The sequence below is a fragment of the Perca fluviatilis genome, chromosome 7 (assembly GCF_010015445.1).
Source record: "Perca fluviatilis chromosome 7, GENO_Pfluv_1.0, whole genome shotgun sequence".
Lineage (NCBI taxonomy): Eukaryota > Metazoa > Chordata > Actinopteri > Perciformes > Percidae > Perca > Perca fluviatilis.
Window position 1 is genome coordinate 21269023 of NC_053118.1, and position 19482 is coordinate 21288504.

Genomic DNA, 19482 nt, shown 5'->3' on the forward strand with positions numbered 1-19482 from the left:
CTATGGCAAGGGAACTATTGTCACTCGGACACACTAAACACATTATCCCAGAGAATGGTCCTCTTTTTACAGAGTGGAAAAGTGAAGAATGGAGAGTGCAGGAAGGGGGAAGAGAGAAAGAAGGCACACAAAACCATGTCAGACCCCCTCAGGGTGGATTTGTCATTGTGTAATACAATCTTGTGCACCCCACCCAACTTGATCCCTTTTAAACACTCACTCATTCTCACACTCACAAAAACCACTGCCAAAAACACAGCATAGCAACACCATTAGTATATATGCAACAAAGCCCAAAATACTTTTTGTTCTCTTTAACTTTTACCACCTCATTGGCAGCTTAGTGGGACATATGTCTAATCCACTGTAGGATACATCCAGTGTGATTACACCACAAGTTATTTCATAATTTGTCAAAAAAAAAACATCCTGACTGAGTTTAAAATGTTTGTTTAGTTTACAATTACATTAAAAGTAAATTAAAGTAATCATATCTGTGATTAAGTATAATCCAAAAGATATTAGGGACTGTTTGAAAATTATACATAAAGAGGATTATGTATTTCTTTTCTTCTTTTTACCGATTTTCTTTTTTTTGGGGAGAGCAGTGGAGGGTCTTTAATTCTTCAGTTTCCCCAGGTTTTAAAGTAATTTCATAATTTTCTTGCATGATTTACTGGAAAAAAAATACAAGACAGTTACATCAAAAAACTTAAGCCAAAAACATGCCTTTTTAGGGTGCTATGGATTATGAAGGTGCATTTTGCCATATGCAGAGAAGAAGGCTTTATTGTCTCGTTGCTAATAGGACCAGTATGTCATGTTTTAACAAGATACTTAATGTGATCTTTATAGTTAGTAGGGAAGACATTATCTCTCTGAAGAGTGCGCCATTGTTTTCCACTAGCCAATAGTCACCTTCACTTTATTGAATTCCCACTGCGATACATCAACCAATGTGTCCCTGAGCAAGACACTTAAACCATAGTTGCTATGGATAAAAAGCGACAGCTAAATTACATGTAATGTAATGTAATGTAATGTGTGGTGTTAAACACAACCTAATTTTTAATGTGATGATGTGAAAATATTAGTTCTGCAGCCCCATAGCTGCCATCTGAGTTCCTTTCACTTATTCAGTGCCAGTGTTAATACATGTTAATTTACTGGCTCTTGGTTTAAGAGGCAGCTTGTATGCTCTATAAACAGGATGCACCATATGTTATGTTTACCATAATTATGGCAATTGCTTATTTCACTCCTAATTGGCAATTAGGGCTATGTAAACATTTTTGTTCCATTAACATTTTGAAATTAGGGTTGAGTGGAAAAATTAGAGAGGAGGATTTTTCAGATGCAAAGCAAATACAGAAGTAATATCCCGGGGGAGGGTCAAACATTACATAAAGCAAGATATGATTGGCTACGCTTTGAAAGTCTTGTTTGTTGGCTCACCCACATAATTGTGTCCAGGTCCACAATAACTCTGGCAGATACATTTGCGGCACATTCCTCAATTCATACCAGAGCTTCTGCGCTGCACCTTGCCTTGAAGATTATCTAACTAAGGTTCTCTGAGGGACAGAACAGAGGTAAAATTACAGGCTGACTCACTTTATTGTTCTTGATAGGTGTGTAGAAGCAGATAAAGGAGTAATATCCTTTATAACAACATTCCGTCACAGGGTGGGTGAGACCTACATACACACTTACCGCACAGGCACGCAGGGTGAGGCTGATCCACATTCCCATGTCAGTGCAGAGACCAAAGATGCTGCTACAGAGTTGTCAAACTGATGATGTGGCCTTTATTAAGATCCAACCATGGGCAGGAATAACACAATCAATACATACAATACAGCAGCAGATCATCAGATGTGGTTGTGACAAAACAAGGGCTGAAATAAAGTTATAAGCAGGGTTATGCTACAATAGATAATGCCTTCTGAGATCTGTTTTGCATTTTGACCTGTGAGGAAAACTGCAATGTAAAAAAATAGCAAAGTGATCCACAATCTGTTCCTCATGACAACCTGTAACAAAGGATCAATTTGTCTCCTTCTAGTGGGTAGACTAAGACTGCAGCTACACAGTCTCGCAGTACAATCCAGTCTCAACATCTTCTACAACAGGATTCAATTCACTTTAAAATTCACTCTGTGCAGAGAGTTTCTTAAAACTCAAATGCAGCAAATGTTTTGGCATCTTAAAAATGGATGTATATATATATATATATATATATATACACATATATATATATATACATATATTTACAATTGCTTGCTCTGTTACCAGCATATTAATTACAATGTCTATTCACATTTTGAAAAAACTGACTTGAAAGTGAATTGACATGTAGATATCAACGCTTCAACAGTTGCTGTCTGAAATTCAGTTTAGGCATCAACATGGAGGGACAGTGTTTATGAGTTGATGGCATGAAAGGTAAACATAACCCCAAAGCAAATCAGATAAATATTTCATCATGTAACATATTTATCATGCAGGCAGCACCAGTCACATCTGTAGCTTGTCTGTAATGTGTGTGTGTGTGTGTGTGTGTGTGTGTGTGTGTGTGTGTGTGTGTGTGTGTGTGTGTGTGTGTGTGTGTGTGTGTGTAGCAGTAAGATGGAGAAAGTGTGTGACAACACAGTGATCAGACTCACAGGGTTGCCATGGCAGTCTTCTGACCAGGACATATCTCGATTCTCCAGAGGACTCAACATTGCTAAGTATGTTGTAGCTATAGTAACGGCACTTTCATTTATGAAGGATTTGTATCGATCAGTTAACATGATGTATGCTGAAACCTGCTGTTGACATCAGGTTTAACATCCTCTACAACGCGCTGCATGTTGTGTTGTATAGAGGAGGAGCTGCATTGTGTCGCATTGTGTCTTAATGTGTCTAGTGTGTGTGTGTGTGTGTGTGTGTGTGTGTGTGTGTGTGTGTGTGTGTGTGTGTGTGTGTGTTTTACAGTTTCAGTTTGAATATAAAGAACCATCCTCCTAAAATAACAATCAAGCAAATATAACAATTTCCTTTATGCAAATATATATTTATAACTGCTGAACGTATTAATGCAAATATACAAATGTTGATTGCAGCCGACGACTCTGGGTCCTCTGTTCTCCCTTTGTCACAGGGGTCAAGGGTCAAGGTCTCAGAGCTCCGTCATCAGGAGGGCTCTTAGTATCTTCTCTCTGTCCAGCCTCATTTCCTCTCCGCTACAAACACAGAAAGATATAAACCTCATGTCGTAAGAAGTTTAAAGATTTTTAAAATTTTCATTTAATTTTCCTTTATGTAACCAGATAAAAGTCTCATTGAGATTAACATCCCTTTTTCACAAGAGATATGTATGATATGGCCAAAAGGAAAGCATACAAATATTTTTATGACAATAAAGACGATACAAACAACATTAACAGGGTAAGACAACTCTGCATTACAAAGGCAGAGAAAAGTAACTACAGACATAGTGATGAAGAAGTTGTTAAACCTTACTTGTATGCCTTTTTAGGCTGGTTTTTAATCAATGTCACAGACCTTAACTAAAACCTCTAAAAAAAACCACCTGTATACTGCACTTTATATTTGGGCAATTTAAAGTGTATACGGAATACAATCAAAATGTGCTTGTTTCTTCTTCTTAGCTTTCTTGTCCATTTGAACTAATGAGCTAGTTAAATAAATAAATTAAATACATTTAAATATGTGGTTTAAAGCTACTTTAGCCACATCTAATCACATGAATCCCACTAGAGTCAGAGGCAGCAGAAATGGCCCCTACTGCTACATTGCTACACTAGTTGGCTTTTAGCAGGACTTGTTTATTTGCTGCCCCCCCCCCCCCATTTATGTGATATCACCAATTAGTGTATTATTATTATCAATTGTATTATTATTATTATATATATTCTGGCATTTGTCCTTTACTGAACAGTGACAGAGTAGATACAGACAGAACCAATGGGAGAAAAAATGTATTGGCAATTATTTTGATAATTTGATATTTTGATTTGATTGATTCATTGTTTAAGTCATTTTTTAAAAGCAGAAATGTCAAATATTTGCATGTTCTAGCTCTTAAAATGTAAAGATTTAATGATTTGTTAACTGAATATTTTTAGGTTTTGGACTCTTGGTCAGACATAACATAAGACACTAATATGTCTTCTGGGGCTGCGGGGAATCATAACAAGCATCTTTGTAATGTCGTAAAGGAGGAAGGTTTTAGCAAATACAAACGTGTCCCAGAAAACATGGAGACTTGAGGTGTGTTACCTGTCGTTATGGGCAGCAAGGTAAGGGGCCAGGCGAGGAATGGAGCTATGGTAGTAAGAAGGGGAGAGATGGGGAGAAGGCGAAGGAGAGGGAAAGTACGGACTACCCAGCTCCAGTGCTGGCATATTATCCACCTGGAATACACATCAATGTTCACACACACACACACACACACACACACACACACACAACACACACACACACACACACACACACACACACACACACACACACACACACACACACACACACATTCCTCTGTTTACTTACATTTGTACAAAATGCTGGGAGGCTGAATTAACCCCTCCATAAATGGAGTTTAGTGCATTCAACAAACATGCATTCTTAGTAATAATAACAATAATAAAAACTTTATTTGTATAGCATATATTGTATTTTCAAAACCAGGCCGTTCAGTAGTAAAATCGTGTGTGCGTGTGTGCATGCGTGTTACCTGTGGGTATATGGACGGCTGTATCTGTTTGTCCAATGAGCTGGTAGATCCTGACTTTGCTATACTCTGAGAGGAGATGGCTGCAAGTGCTTCTGGGAGATTATCTTCATCTTCATGGTTACTGTATAAGCGATAAATAAAAGTTGATCTGAATACACATACTTTGTGAAAGCTCAAGTGCTGGCTAGGAAGAGATGTGTACTTACAAGCTGAACTGTCTGACCAGTCGTTTTCTGCGGTTGGTGCTTGTGTCGGCTTTGGGCTGCAGTCTCTCCGGCGTTGGGTTGCGGTCTTGTCGATGTGGTGTCTTGTCTGCAGTCAGACTGGATGCAGCGGAGTCTTGGGACGAGCTCTGATACCTGAGGACCAGAGTCATCATCATATGGAGTTAGTCTCAAATACACGTGTGCAGAAACACATGTAAGCATGTAAAGATAGGATGAGGGCACCGGCCTGTCATTGAGGGTCTCAGTTGAGTTCTTCCCTCTAGGCGTTGTCGGAGCTTCCTTCTTCATTGTGGAAGAGAAGAGGACACCGCTGTTAGTTACACTGCACAGTACACAAGGCTTAGATGCTTACGTGGAAGTCTGCTTTGGTACTCACCCTGAAGGCCGCCTCCATCTGGGCCTTGAGGATGTTACACTTAAGTTGATCAGGGAGCATTGCTGGGGAGGCAGGAGGGTGCAGAGACTTTTCAGACAGCTGCTTCTCCTCTCCCTGGCAGAGGAACAGGGAGAGAGGTGAAGATACTTGAGTTCTAATTGTGAGCAGAAAGGGGCAACAGTGTGTGGGAAATGTGTCTGACCTTGTTGTCCATGTTGACGTGCAGTGAAGGCCAGGGGGGGGAATCACTGTCTGACTCCAGAGCTTTGAGCAGCGACTGAGAGATGTCCAACTCATCTGCAGGGCAGTGAGGAGCTCGGCGTTCTAATGCACACAAAGTTGAATTAAAAACACACTATGGGCTAAATAACTATTTATACTGATTTATATCCACAGTGGCTCATTTTTATAGACACCTTTGTATATAAACAGAACAAAACCAAATTGTAAAGAAAGAAAGAAAACACAAACACAAGAAAATGTTTTTAAAAGGGGCAGTTCACCCAAATCACAAAAACCTATTTTCCCACTGATCCCTATTGGTATCAAACCAGATCCGCCACATCAGTACAACGGAGGTGAATGACAATAGGTTTGAGGTGCTCAAAGCGTCAAACAAAACAAGCATTGAAAAACTCAACAGCAACATTTTTATTCAGAAACATTTTCATTATTATTCTGGATAATACACAGCTTTTTTACATTGAGTCTTAAAACTGACATTATTTCTGGAACAAAACATTAAATTACATTAATCTCCACTGTTGTGGTGAGGCCTAAGCAGCGGATATTTGAAGACCAAAACTATTTGCGTGGCTAGATACCACTATGGTTAAAGGATAGGTTCACAATTTTTTTAATAATGTCTTAAAATGACAGTCAGCTGCCCATATGAACAATAAACAAGTTTTTGTAATCATTCCTCTTCAATTCATAAGAGATCCCTTCTTAATGCACCTGCATGGGGTAGCAGTAGCTCAGTATGTAGGGAGTTGGGTTGGGAACCAGAGGGTTGCTGATTCAAGTCCCCCGTACGGACCAAAGTACAGTACAAAGTACAGTGTGGATTGATAGCTGGAGAGATGCCAATTCACCTCCTGCCAAAGTGCTCTTGAGCAGTGCTGGGACAGCACTGGCAGCCCACTCACTCTGACATCTCTCTCATTTGTGCATGAATGTGTACTTCAGGCCTGTGTTTAGTGATTTCTAACAGAGTGTAAATTGTAATTGTAATTTCCCTACTGAGGATCAATAAAAGGTATAAATTGATGTGCACAAATGTATTCCAATGTTTATCTGAAGCTAATTAGAGGCTTTAGCAGTCTAATTTATACAAAGTAAGTGGGTATCTTCCAAAGTTACAGCCTTTTAAGTACCAAATCTATCCTCAAGGGGGAAAGTATGGTTTGTGTGATTTGGATGAGCTGACTCTAAAAAAAAAAACACAGGATGCAGACCAACATACAGCGATGAGCATGAAAAGAGCATCAGTGTACAGTCTAGACATATCACAGATTGGACAGCTCTCCCTTAGGCTGAGAGTACTCACTGTTCTTGTTGTGTGTGTGGCAGAGCGTGTCCTGGCTGTGTGTGTGGCGGCGGTGATGGTGGTGGCTCTTGCCAGAATACGAAGTCTCATTCTCTTCGACGCTGAACTGATGGTCTGAAGCAGGACCACTTAGAGGGAAACTAAAGATGACACGTGCAATCAAAAAATTTTTTTTTTTCATTTCTACAAACTGTAATATTTTAAATAAATCACTATTCTATTATCTAACTTATATTCATTCCATGACTGAAGGTTTTAAATAATATTCATCAACAAACACCACTATAGATATGGACAAATACAGTATATGACTGGTACAATGGGCTTTTGTTATAAAACAATGAAGGACAAACATTTTGGCATTTTTGCAATTATAAACATTTGTTTATTTGAAAAGCAATACGGGAACATCCCTTAAGGCATCATGTGATTTGGGTAAACGTTACAAAGTAAAAGTCAACACACATTTTTAACAGTTGATCAGGAAATCCATAACCTGCTGTAACAATGTAAAGTTTATTCAAAAACATCTCTTTGAAAGCACAACACCACATGCAGGATCCTAGTCAATGCTTCTGTTTCATACTCACGTATAACTATACATTTAAGCAGTTTAATCCCTAAACCAGCATACAGTATGTGCTTAACTCGACCACCTGTAGAAATTGACCTCATTCAGTTTATCTCTCTCAAATTAAAGTGATTTGGATAAATTAGCTGTCATAAGAATGTTAAGGTATAAGGATGAATTCAATCTTCAAGGCAGAGTTATGATCTTGCAGTTAACATATTGACGGATTTAAACACCAACCATGACTACATGAAAATGTCCACAAAGCAAGGCACAAAGCTATTAAACCTAGTCCTATCTTTATTTTATTTGTGTTCTCAAGATGTATATTAGTCTGTTTATGAATGGGTAGAGAAAAGTGGTGTGCTTGAGGAATATAAGAACAATGTTGATGAGACATTCTGAGCCTTAGTAATGTAAAAAAAAATTAAAATAAGAGTGCAACCTGACAAACGTTAGCATCAATGGCTTTTGTCACTTTCATTGTTAGTATTTCTCTGACTTTGGAAGGATAATCATGCTCTAATTTTTGGAACAGTTCCCATAATTTTTATTTTTAAGGCGGGGGGGGGGGATTTGTAAACAGGAAGTATAATGTTACCATTGAGTCAGTAAGTTATCCACAATTTGTTAAAATTTTGGCAAACTGGCACCATTAAACGTATACTGAATTAGCTATCAGCAGTTCCTGTTTGCGATGTACCCATGGATATACTGACATCATTGTATTACTTTGACACTGAAGAAAACTTACAAACGTGATGATTCTCAGGCAATTTCTTAAGTTATAAGGTGCATCTTTTTTCTAGGATTTATAGGTGGATTTATGGATGTTTTCCTGACATACTGATATCATTGGAAAGTATAAGTCACACTGAATCTAAAATATCATATCTCATATATCATATCATGTCTGTTCAGATTTGATTGAGTTATTATTTTTTACCCATATTGCAGCAATCTTTTACAAAGGGTGATCAGTTTTTTGCCTTCATCAGCTGTGTGTCACAGCCACTGCTGTTGATGCAACTGTTAACTGTGTGGTAAGCAGGCCAAACTAAAATAACTAACTTTCTGTTGTTTCAGAACACCTGTCCCTTTCACCTTAAGTCTCTCCCTCTGAACATTTTTTGGGATTTGTAATGAAGGTGTACACTGAAACACATGAGGGGTTGTGATTAATGGGTGATGATAGAGGCGATGAGGAGAATGGAGACAACTTTTTTCCATTGAGTCTATCAACCAAGCTTCTCTCCAGGACACCAGTCTGTGTAATTCTCAGTGTTAAGAGTCTGTGTTGGAAACAGATTCCCAGTTCAAACCGAGGTCAAAGTGCGGTCATGACCTTATCCCTGTAAACCACACTGATGGATCCTGGGAAGGTGCCGCTGGTTCGCTCAGGGATGGGAGGATGACTGAACACGGGACTCGCAGACTCGACAGAAGGCCTGAACGTGACAGGGAGATGGAGGATCATATACACACACACACACACACACACACATACACATACACATACACATACACACACACATACACATACACACACACACACACACACGGAGGTTGACAAGACAAACACAGACGTGAGGTTTATGAGTGACATGAAGTGTGATGAAAAACAGATAATGTGGAACGTGAGATGAGTGACTTTGTCTAAAAATAGAAACTTGCCCTCCTGTCAATTTCTGATTAAGGGCCGCTCAGACTGACTCGCATCATCAACAACAACATCCTCAAGTATCTCTAAAGCCAGCTGCTCTCTCTGTCCTCTGCGGTTGGTTGTCTTACCTGTGTGATGGTGTGTGTCCGGAGGGCTGCAGGTAAACTGGAGGCGTGAGAGCTGGGTGGGGCGGGTGCCAGGGCTCGTGGCCAATAGGAATGTTGTGCTGGTACTGGAGAGGAGAAGGATTGAAGATACGCTGAAATTAAATGTTGTCACAATAGCGAAGCCAGATCAGTGGCTGCTGCCTGTGCCTGTGCCTGTGTGTGTGTGTGTGTGTGTGTGTGTGTGTGTGTGTGTGTGTGTGTGTGTGTGTGTGTGTGTGTGTGTGTGTGTGTGTGTGTGTGTGTGTGTGTGTGTGTGTGTGTGTGTAGCAGTAGGTTATCTGAGGTCACTCACTGGATGTAGGCTAGGATCAGGGCTGGCGTGAGAGCTGGAAAATAAAGCCAATAATCACTGACAGAGCATTAACAGACCAACTGAATACTTTAATTTAATTAATTTCTTTGTGTGTTTGTTTAAGTGTTTTGAACAAGCATAGTATCCTCAAAAGGTGTGGAAAAACCTACAAAGTGACCATTTTACTTTCTTTTACAAAGGGCCATTTATAGTGTTAGTGATTATCCAGGCCGTTATGTGGATTAAGGTCAAGGTTAGAGGATAAGGAATGAATTTAATAAATGTTATGCCCTTACAAGTACAGTAATATGATTGTGCATGTGTGTATCATGTAGATTTGTGGGTGTTTTTGTGTATTTTACCTGATATGTGATGGCTTGGCTGGGGAAATGGCAGCTGACCGAGAGAGACATGATGTAAATTAGAGAAGAAACGTATAGAGCAGCAGGAAATATGACTGCTTGTCACTTTATCTTTATTTATCTGAACTTTTATCTAACATGAGTCTGTTTTTCAGTCCAGACTCTTTGCAAACATGTTGTTACTTTGATGCTCAGCTGTTACCAACACTTAAATATGAATTTGTTTTTGTATTGCAAGGCTGAATGAATACTCCAAATCCAATACTCAAAAGGTGTGTGGTAGTAAATACAGTTTGCAGTCTGCAGCTGATCATTCATGTATGATAGATTAGAGGCTTGTGAAGCTACTGTCGCTCACAGAAGATGGGAAGTATGGAGGAGTACTGCAGGTATTTTTGACAAAGAAGAAAGGACACACTTAATTGTAACAACCTGTCTTAAGAATAAGGAGCATAGAGCTGTTTGAAGTTTACCTGTTGAATTAGTATTTAATTTTAGACATTTTTAGAGAATAGGCCTTTGGAAGGGCTGACAATGTTACAGGCTGCAGGTTACCCTTTTCTCTGAAATACAGTAAATTAAAACAGTATGTAACCTTTATGATAACACGTGCAGGCACGTACAGGACTAAACAGGTGCTGTTAGTCTTCAACATTTGCATGTGCTGATAAGACTCACCTTTGCCCAGTGACTGTGTGCGGGAGGGGTATCTCTTGCTCGGCCTTCTCTCAAATGTGCTAGCTCTCCTCAGTCTGCCTCCATGAGTGGCCTGATACTCTGTCTTACCACTGAGACAAACACATAGTAGAAAAGTTGTTGCTATACAGCGACCACACTGCAGTCCGACTTCAGTTTGTTTAGAATTCATTCATTCTTACTTTAAGGATAAAAAAACAATTGTTATTGTACCACTATCAGGAAAACTGCTCCTAAAATTGTTTAATAGGCATCACATTTAAGCTATTCCTCTAAGTTTGATAGGTTTAATAAGAAAGCACAGGTGAAGTAAAAATATATAAAATGTATCAAAATAAAAACTAAAGTAGGATATTAACACAAAACCAGCATTGGAGTAATTCATTTGAAGGAATTCACATGATTCTTGCATAATATTTCTGTTTAATCGACTTGACATTTCTTACTCCTTTGCTCTTAAAATATGTTCCTAATTTCACTCAATTGCTCATTCATTACTATCATGAGATTACCCATAAACTGGCTAATAACAAAAAGCTCCAGATAAGTCACGGATTACATAACACTGTACAGGTGTTCCTGTTTTACTTCCACCACCTGTAACTTGAGTTTTTAATTCACTGACTCAAATATAAAACAGACTTCACAATGTTTTGATCAGTTGCTCCAACAAATGACAGGAAGTGGCCTTCAAGTGTGAGATTAGCTTTGACCATCTCTGATAATAGTCAGAAGAAAACAGACAATATGAAGGGAATAGCTCAGTTGCCATAGGAACAGGTCCATGTAACCATAGATACACTGTAACCATAAATACAAAAGGCTCTGTTTTATGTGACACACTATTCCCTTATTTGCTGGCACAAGTGCTGGCCCCAACCACCTGAGTGTACTTGTATTATCCTTCTTCGGTGCAGTTTCAGCAGTCAATAATACACTTCATGAGAATGACGAGCAGGTGTGAGACGTCTCTGAGCTTTACCTGAATCTGAAGCGCGACCCGAGTCGTGTGAAGTCGCTGCGGCTGGCCTTGCCCGTGGTTGGTTGGCGTAGCCGGAAGAAGGCGTGGCTCTCCACGGCGCACTTCCACAGGTGTTTACAGGTCTTGGAGCAGGCCAGCTGGAACATAAATGTGTGCTCCTGCTCCCGACCCTGCACAGTCAGAAAACAAACAAATACTGTTAGCCACTGTGTGTGTGTGTGTGTGTGTGTGTGTGTGTGTGTGTGTGTGTGTGTGTGTGTGTGTGGCTATGCTTGTTTGCATGCAGGGTGTGTGTTTGTGACCAGGATACAAACCTGATCGTCGTCCTCCACCACGACCAACGTGAGTCGACTCTTTTTAAAGTCCAGCCGAGTGATTTTGGGCCTGGATAACACACCAAGACACACACATGGACAACAAAACCAAAGACTCTACATTAGTAGCTCAGGTCTGAGTGTTATTTAAGCAGGCTGAGATGATTGGAGCAGTGGTTCCCAAACATTTTGAAACCCCCCCACCATGTCCACCTTCAACAGGTCTTCAAATACAACACCAATATTAAGTATAAAGTATATACAGTAGGCATTTTCTCAATCACAGAAGAAGAAAATATATGGCTATGTTGATGTGCGGACTTACAGATAAATATTGAACTTATTGATTTAAACAATACATACTACTGCGTTGTACCTGGAAGTCAGGAGCCAGAAAGCATGTTGCATTACAGTGAAAGCATTTTCAAATGCTTTAATAAAAAGATTCTGATGTTTACTGCTCATCAAAATTGTAAATGTGGCGTTTGAAACATGATATAAAACGATATTGAAATAAAATGCACAAAAAATAAATCTTTTTGAAAGTGGACAAAATATTGTTGCAACCCTGGCCGTCCTTAAGTCACACCTTTAGAGATGTTTACTTACCAAAAGAAGAGGCCGATTTTGTTGGGGCCTTCAAATACTAAAATGCCAGTCGGAGTGAGACCTAGTGCATATTCTCCTCCATCTCTGCCCTGTAAACACAACACACCCACCTTTAGTTGTCAAGCACACCTGTAATGTGGTGACACTTGGGATAGTAAAATACAGTCACATACCTTGACAAAGTGCATATCTACTCCGTAAAGTTCCAGCCACTTGCATTTGTTGAGAAAAGAAATCTCTGCTTGAGACGGACTCTTTCCCCTGAGGATTTAAAACAAGACACCATGTTGAGTTTTCACAGTACAAATATCACTTTGTACATCACCTCACACCTGACACTGAAAAAGACATCTATCAATAACACCACTTGCTGTATGATCTCTACTGGTAATTGGTGTTAGCTCTGAGGGAAACACTCAGTGAGTAACCCTCCGGCTGCCTCCCTGACTCAGTCTTGGTGTTGTGTGAAAGAATGACTGTGAACTCAGTGTGGGTTCGCCCTTGTGTGGCTCAGTCGGCTCGGTGAAGCACAGCATATTGTGTATGTAATCTAATCCTAGATGGGAGCAATCAGACCGTGGTCTGGGTTAAATACTGCCCAGAATCAATCAAGACCCTCCAGGGATTAATCCCTTAATCCCTCATACAAACCAGTTAGAACGAGGCTGAGGCGCAGGAGGGGAGGACGGAGGGAGAGTGAAATTTAGACGCCCTCATCAGTAGAAACGCTGGCGCTGAAAGGCAGCAGCAGAATGATTTCCTTTCCTGCTCAGTGCTCAGCTTTTTGCCCCAGTTGTTTCATCCAATGAGGAGATAAACCTGCTCAGCTCACTGGACGCCCTCCAATAAGATGCTTTGACACAGCAACTGTTTGTGGCAACTAGTGCAGATGCATGTGTGGAAATGTTTGCATGTCCTGAATTTTTCGAAAACACGTCGGACACTGAATTCATGGTATTCTTCAAACTCACCTGAGGTCCAACCACCTGCTGAAGATGTCCGCCTCCATGGCCTCGCTCTGTTTCGGAGTGAAACGAAACTCAGACACCAGCACAGGAGAGTGCTCCAAGGGATCGCAGTCTCCCATCTCACCTGGATATGGATGTACACAAACACATTCCAAGTAAAGACACATAAACCAAACCAAGAAATTAGGAAATACAGATGTAGGAGAGCAGCAGTATGCTGTGTTTTATCATTTACCATTATCCCGCAATTGTCACCTGTTCAGCAAAGGTTACATAGTCTCTCTTAAAGCTGCAAATCCCTGCATATTCATGCTGCTCCACAGTATATGACAAAAAACTTTGACTGGGTATTTCATTAATTTTACTTAAAAACACTTAAAAGCACTTAAACAGTTTTCCTTGTATTAAAGGAAGCTTTGACATTTGAGATCTGAGGTCAGGCTGCAAAGGGGAAACCTTTTTAATGCAAGGAACCCCCAAATTCATATTGTACTTTATTTACCAAAGTACAAAGTACTTTTCCATCTTATCTTATTGGTTGTCCTCTGGGTTTGATATTCAGATGACAAGGATCATAAACGCATCACTGAGAAAGAAACCAGTCCCTGCTCACAACTGCTGATAAATTAGACAATAAATAAATAAATAATCACATATGTAAGTGGATTAAATGTGTTAAATGTTGTTGTTCATATCACAGTGAAATGAATGCTTCCCGATAGGTCAAAACTCAATGTAAAAGTCTACTTACTTTGTAAGCAATATGCCGCCAGCTCTACTGAGACATCATACGGACATTTCAATCTGACCAGAGAAAAGAGACACTGGTGATGAGCTGTTTTTATTGCGAGCGCATTTATAGTGTTCATGTTATCATGTGTTGGAAAGACATAAAAGCCTCTGAATGCCCTACACTGTGTGTGTGTGTGTGTGTGTGTGTGTGTGTGTGTGTGTGTGTGTGTGTGTGTGTGTGTGTGTGTGTGTGTGTGTGTGTGTGTGTGTGTGTGTGTGTGTGTGTGTGTGTGTCAAGGAGAAGAGGAGCAACAACCCTTTTCCTAAAATAAGCAGCCCTCTGCTGTTCCTGATCTTGAGCTTTATAATAGAGCTCTGGGACTCTGGGGATCTGTGGCCCAGATAGAGTCAGGAGGAGGGAGAGGGGTAACACGCTGTCTGAGTGTGTGTTTGTGCATGCAGGTTTGTATTTGTTTGTAAGAAAGCAGGCTCCACTGTACAGAAGTCCCCCAAACTCTAATGTAGGTGACCTATGTGTACGAGTGTGTTTGTACTTAAGGAGAGGTTTTCTTCTGTTCACAAGACTTTTCAGAAATTGTGTTAAACTAATTTGGTTATTTCCTTTTACTCTACTCAGCAGTTCAAGCATATATACCTTCCATCAATACTCCAATACACTCCAATAATGAGGTCAACATTTCCTACAGACACAGAGGGCCTTATTTGTGGAATTTAAAGTTGCACATTTTTCATCATTCATCAACTTTTAACACCTTCTGTTTACCCTTACATGATTCCCAAAATGTCAAACTATTCCTTTAAATGGAAAAAAAATATGTTATTAAAGATATGCTTGTAATATATAGAATGTTGGTACCTGTATATGTGTATCTGTCTCTGTGTGTATTATACTGTAATTTTTACATTTGTGTGCATTAACAGCGACAAAGAAACTTACTTGCCAGACAGAATATCTTGTCGAAGCTGCAACACGAACAGATACCTGGTGTAAAAAAAAATACATAAATCAATTGATGTATCACAGGCTTTTCCTCATCTCTAACACATCATTTGTTTTAACAAGTCTCTGTCCGTTTGGCCTTGATTTAAACCTGCCCACAGCAGCAAAGTAATTAGCCGCAAGTCCCCTTTGGACCTCTGCACTGGGCTCCTGAGAGAACCCTGTGTGTTCATGTGTGTGTGCGTGTGTGTGTGTGTGTGTAAGCGTTTTACCTTGTAAATTCCTCATGCAGGTTATTTGGCTCCGAAGAATAAAATTTCACTCTGAAGAACAGTCTGTATGGAGGCCCGTCTAAAAGACATAAAGGGAGAGCAAAGTGTAAAACAAAATGTGTGTGTGTGTGTGTGTGTGTGTGTGTGTGTGTGTGTGTGTGTGTGTGTGTGTGTGTGTGTGTGTGTGTGTGTGTGTGTGTGTGTGTGTGAAGTAGTAATTAATCTAAAAATTAAATTCTAGCAAATCAAATCTTCTTATGATTTATTTTACCCATTTTTTCTCATCCATCAAAGTCAGACAGGCCAAAAAAATTTATTCAGCCATATTTCTTTGTAAGCTACAGTATTATGTCTTTCCTGTTTCCCTTCAGCATCGATCACTTTCTTTTTCGGCTCTTGAACTACAAAAGGGCCGGCGAGCAAGTAGGACAACATCTGTCTCCCCTGTAACATTCATCCCTCTTATACAAGCTGGAAAGCAAACAAGGGTATGGCTCCTAATGCACATGCTAATCACCATGTCAACATTGTATAATGTGCCACCTGCTCCCCATTTACCTGCTTCCACAATGCACATACAGCTCACTGCACATTTTCCTGAAGATACACACACACACACACAACACAAGTAGGCCTAATTAGAAAAACAGTCTGAGTTGAACTTACCTCGAATCTGTTTCTTTATAAGCTTGGTCATATCCAGCCAGTGCTAGAAGAGAGAAAATAATAAGAAGGTGAAAAGGGGTTCTATCAGCTTGTGGTCTACTGTGAGAGAAGTAAGAGCTTGTTACTTACTGAGACTTGTTCTGTGTCCATGTACTGCAATCCAAAGTAGTCTGTCTCGACCAGATCTATGTGATACATGATCTGGTCAAAAAGCTCCTGGCCTTTGGACTTACTCTACAAAAGAATAGCAAAGAGTAAAATATTTTCTGCTGAGCTTCATTTGTGTTTATTCTTATCTCTTTTGCTGTAGTAACCTGAGTTTCTTGCCTTAAAACTTGAGTTTCACTATTCACATGGCCGGTAATTTATGCATTAAAGACCGGGGCTGTCCATAACAGAAGCAAAATGACTTAAAGTGGATGTGAAAGTTGCTGTTTGTGTGCGTGCGGGTCAGAGAGAGAAGGACAAGCCCCTGAGGGAAAAGTCCTTATTCAGGCCTTTGTTAATAACACACACAACCAAGAACACAAGTCATTGCACTTAAGCATAACTGGCAACATTTTGTCCCAAACGTCATCTGAACAATTCAAGAGCAGATGTGCAGAAAGATGACAGCCATGTACTTTGGATCCTGATAACCAGTCAAAACTTCCTGGTGGGTGTAGAAAATCAGTGGTATTAAGGGATTGGGGACGGAAAAAAATAAATCACACTCTTGCTCATTCTGCAGCATGTAGTTTTAGAGAGGCTGATTGAAATCATAGCCCCTATCATGGGTGCACATGCAGTGAAAACAATGTCAGACACACACACACAAGTGAACATTTTATTGTTCCTGTTCTACCTTGTGTTTTGTCTGCATTCAGCCTGAAGTGACAAACTAATAAGCTTCAATGGGCGAGTTTCAGCTCTATTCAGCTGACATGAATAAACTTGTTCCAACACACCTGTGACTAAGCAGCCAGCTTGACAAGCCCTGTGTCATTTTGTTGATAGAGATGTAACACCTCGGCAGAAGCTGTGGCTTTGTGTCATTGCTGAAATCTCCCTGTTGGACTGTATGAGAATTACTCGCTACCCTGATAACCCACCGTCCGAGCATTTCAGAGGTGACGCATGCATGCAGCAGCCTCTGTGACACACGCAACCTTCAAAATGAAAACATCTTACGAGAAACCACTTACGCACGAATGCCCACACACTTGTTCATCATCCCACCTACCCCTCACACACACTCGTAGCACAGAGTCCACACAGTGGTAAATCAGATCAGGGAGTCGGGGAATAGAGGGAGATGGATGAAGAACGGGCAGAAAAAGGAGGATGAGGAGGCAGTGTGAAAGAGTAAGACGATGAGCAAGGGAGCAGGCCACAGTGGGAGTGTAAAAGAAGATTAAGGGGGAGGTGGCACAAGGAGGGGAGTCAGGGGGAGAGCGGAGATTGCTTGAGGAAGATCAGATACAGACACATAGACTGAGAGAGAGAGAGAGAGAGAAGAAGAAAGTGAGAGGAAGATGCTGTAGAAGAGCAAACAGTAGGGGGCAGCTTCAGGTCTATCTTAGTTTTTAATTTCCCAGCAGTCAGAAATGGGGAAGTAATGTGATGAATTGGCTGATCATAATACCATCTGGAGCTGCACCTCTCATTGTACAGGAAGAGGCACACACATATAGGCCACTATGATACTATAGTACAGGCAGAAAAACTTTGGTAACTTATCTGTGCCAAACTTCAAATAACAAAATAACTTGGGATGCAAATCAGTGCTTTACATTACTGATTACTCTGTTTGTAATTGTTAAGCCCACTAAATGTCCAACACAGGGTAAACAAAATTGTCTCAGATTCAGAGATGAGGTCTTCAAGTTGCTCATTTTGAAGCAACTTGAAGTTGGTCATTCAGAAGTGAGTTTTGACATTTTGTGCTTGAAAAGCGGTTAATAAATAATCAGAATTGCTGTTGATTAATTGTTCTGTCAATCCACTAATCATCTAATCGACTAGGCTAATGTTTGAGCCTTAATTTGATATATTAAAATGAAGTTGTAATTATTCAGATCAACCTATTAAGTTGCACGCGCGCGCGCACACACACACACACACACACACACACACACACACACACACACACACACACACACACACACATACGACCTAAGCTACACCTAGTCCTGCGCCAAGTAGACTACTCTGTTTACACACTCTGCTGGCCAGTGTAAACACACGGAGCAGCTGATAGCACACCGGACAGCCTTCAGCGCACTTACAGGCAAATCCACGTTGACATCCGAGCCGTCCAGCAGCAGGACGCGGCAGGTGATGGTGTTCCTCTCAGTCCCGGCCGCCGGGATGTGAACCGACGCTCCCCCGCTGACGACGGCGGGCACGTGTACGACCTGCTGCTGATGGGCCAGGAGCAGGGGGTTCCCTGTCACCCCTCCTGCTCCTCCTCCCCCTTTACCGTCACGCTCGTCCCTCTCTCTCGTCTGGAAGCGGCTCCGGGAGCGGCGGCTAAACGTCCGGCGCAGAAAGCCCATCATCTTCCTGATCCACAATGTGAGGAGGTCCGTGTTGTGTCTGTGGAAACTGTTCCACGCAACAGTAGACAAAGCCGGGATCCTGCTTCTGCCGTCGCCTCCTCCTCGTCCTCCCTGGGGCGAGGAGTCACCTAACAGGCACGGAGGAGACTTCAGGGCTGCCGATCAGTCCTCAGGCTGGATGTCGGCAGCAGCGGGGGGACTTCAGCCGCATACTAATGAAACTAACACAGATCGACCACCGAGACGCCAACCAGTTGATTTTCAGTCATTCGGCCCGGTGTGAACGACAGGACTCTCTCACGGAAATACAAGCCGCCCTCCTCCTCCTCCTGTCCTGTCCTCTCCCGTGCACCTGCCTCCTGCTTTGCTCGCTGTTGCGCACCGACTCTAAAATTCCGGAGAAATCCGTCCGACGCTCCGCAGTGGGAGTCACACGGGGCCGGGGAGGGGGGAGGAAAGTAGCCTATTCTCACCTCTAAACCGGACCCGGTGATTGTTGTCGATTATTCCCACACGGCGAACCGAAACTAGTCTACCTCCCAGGTAAAAGTCAACCAACGAAACTGGACACACAGTGTGATCTGCGCCTGCGTAAAAACACAGTGCAGAACAAACTTCTGTTCCTCCCTAGTGGTTGACCCATCAGTGCAGGTGAACCAGCGCCACCTGTCTGTCACGGGTCCGCCTGGCGAGGGAATAGCAGGTCAATAGTGGTCCCCAAGGTGGGGTCCAAGGTGCTTCAAGGGTCGTTAAAGGAGTTGCAGGAGGCCCCCAACATAATGAGCATGATTTAT

The 19482-nt window shown here is 41.3% G+C and overlaps 1 protein-coding gene across 3 annotated transcripts; it reads right to left on the reverse strand.

Annotated features, from left to right (window-relative positions):
* Positions 1-1785: 1785 nt before the first annotated feature.
* epb41l4b (erythrocyte membrane protein band 4.1 like 4B) lies at positions 1786-19294 on the reverse strand. 3 transcript variants are annotated; one of them, XM_039804881.1, is made up of 23 exons: positions 18416-19294; positions 16278-16382; positions 16149-16191; positions 15483-15561; positions 15208-15252; positions 14269-14321; positions 13521-13641; positions 12723-12810; positions 12550-12638; positions 11941-12010; positions 11627-11796; positions 10627-10736; positions 9949-9982; positions 9587-9620; positions 9256-9359; positions 6894-7033; positions 5547-5668; positions 5345-5458; positions 5195-5247; positions 4948-5100; positions 4742-4862; positions 4288-4421; positions 1786-3227 (listed from the first exon to the last, which is right to left on the reverse strand). In XM_039804881.1, the coding sequence occupies exons 1-23, from the start codon at positions 18686-18688 to the stop codon at positions 3164-3166; spliced, it is 2319 nt and encodes a 772-aa protein (XP_039660815.1). In that variant the 5' UTR covers positions 18689-19294; the 3' UTR covers positions 1786-3163. The 3 variants fall into 3 exon arrangements, with proteins under 3 accessions (XP_039660815.1, XP_039660814.1, XP_039660816.1); XM_039804880.1 differs by having other exon boundaries at positions 5195-5250; positions 18416-19293; XM_039804882.1 differs by lacking the exon at positions 4288-4421 and having other exon boundaries at positions 5195-5250; positions 18416-19293.
* Positions 19295-19482: the final 188 nt, after the last annotated feature.

What these genes read in the sequence shown, in the direction of transcription:
- epb41l4b (XM_039804880.1), bottom strand. Translation starts at nt 18,688, where the DNA reads ATGATGGGCTTTCTGCGCCGGACGTTTAGCCGCCGCTCCCGGAGCCGC. An exon ending in CCACACACACAACAAGAACA is followed by an intron (nt 5,669 to 6,893) that starts GTGAGTACTCTC and finishes TGTGTGCATTAG; the next exon opens with AACGCCGAGCTCCTCACTGC. An exon ending in AGATGGAGGCGGCCTTCAGG is followed by an intron (nt 5,251 to 5,344) that starts GTGAGTACCAAA and finishes TCCACAATGAAG; the next exon opens with AAGGAAGCTCCGACAACGCC.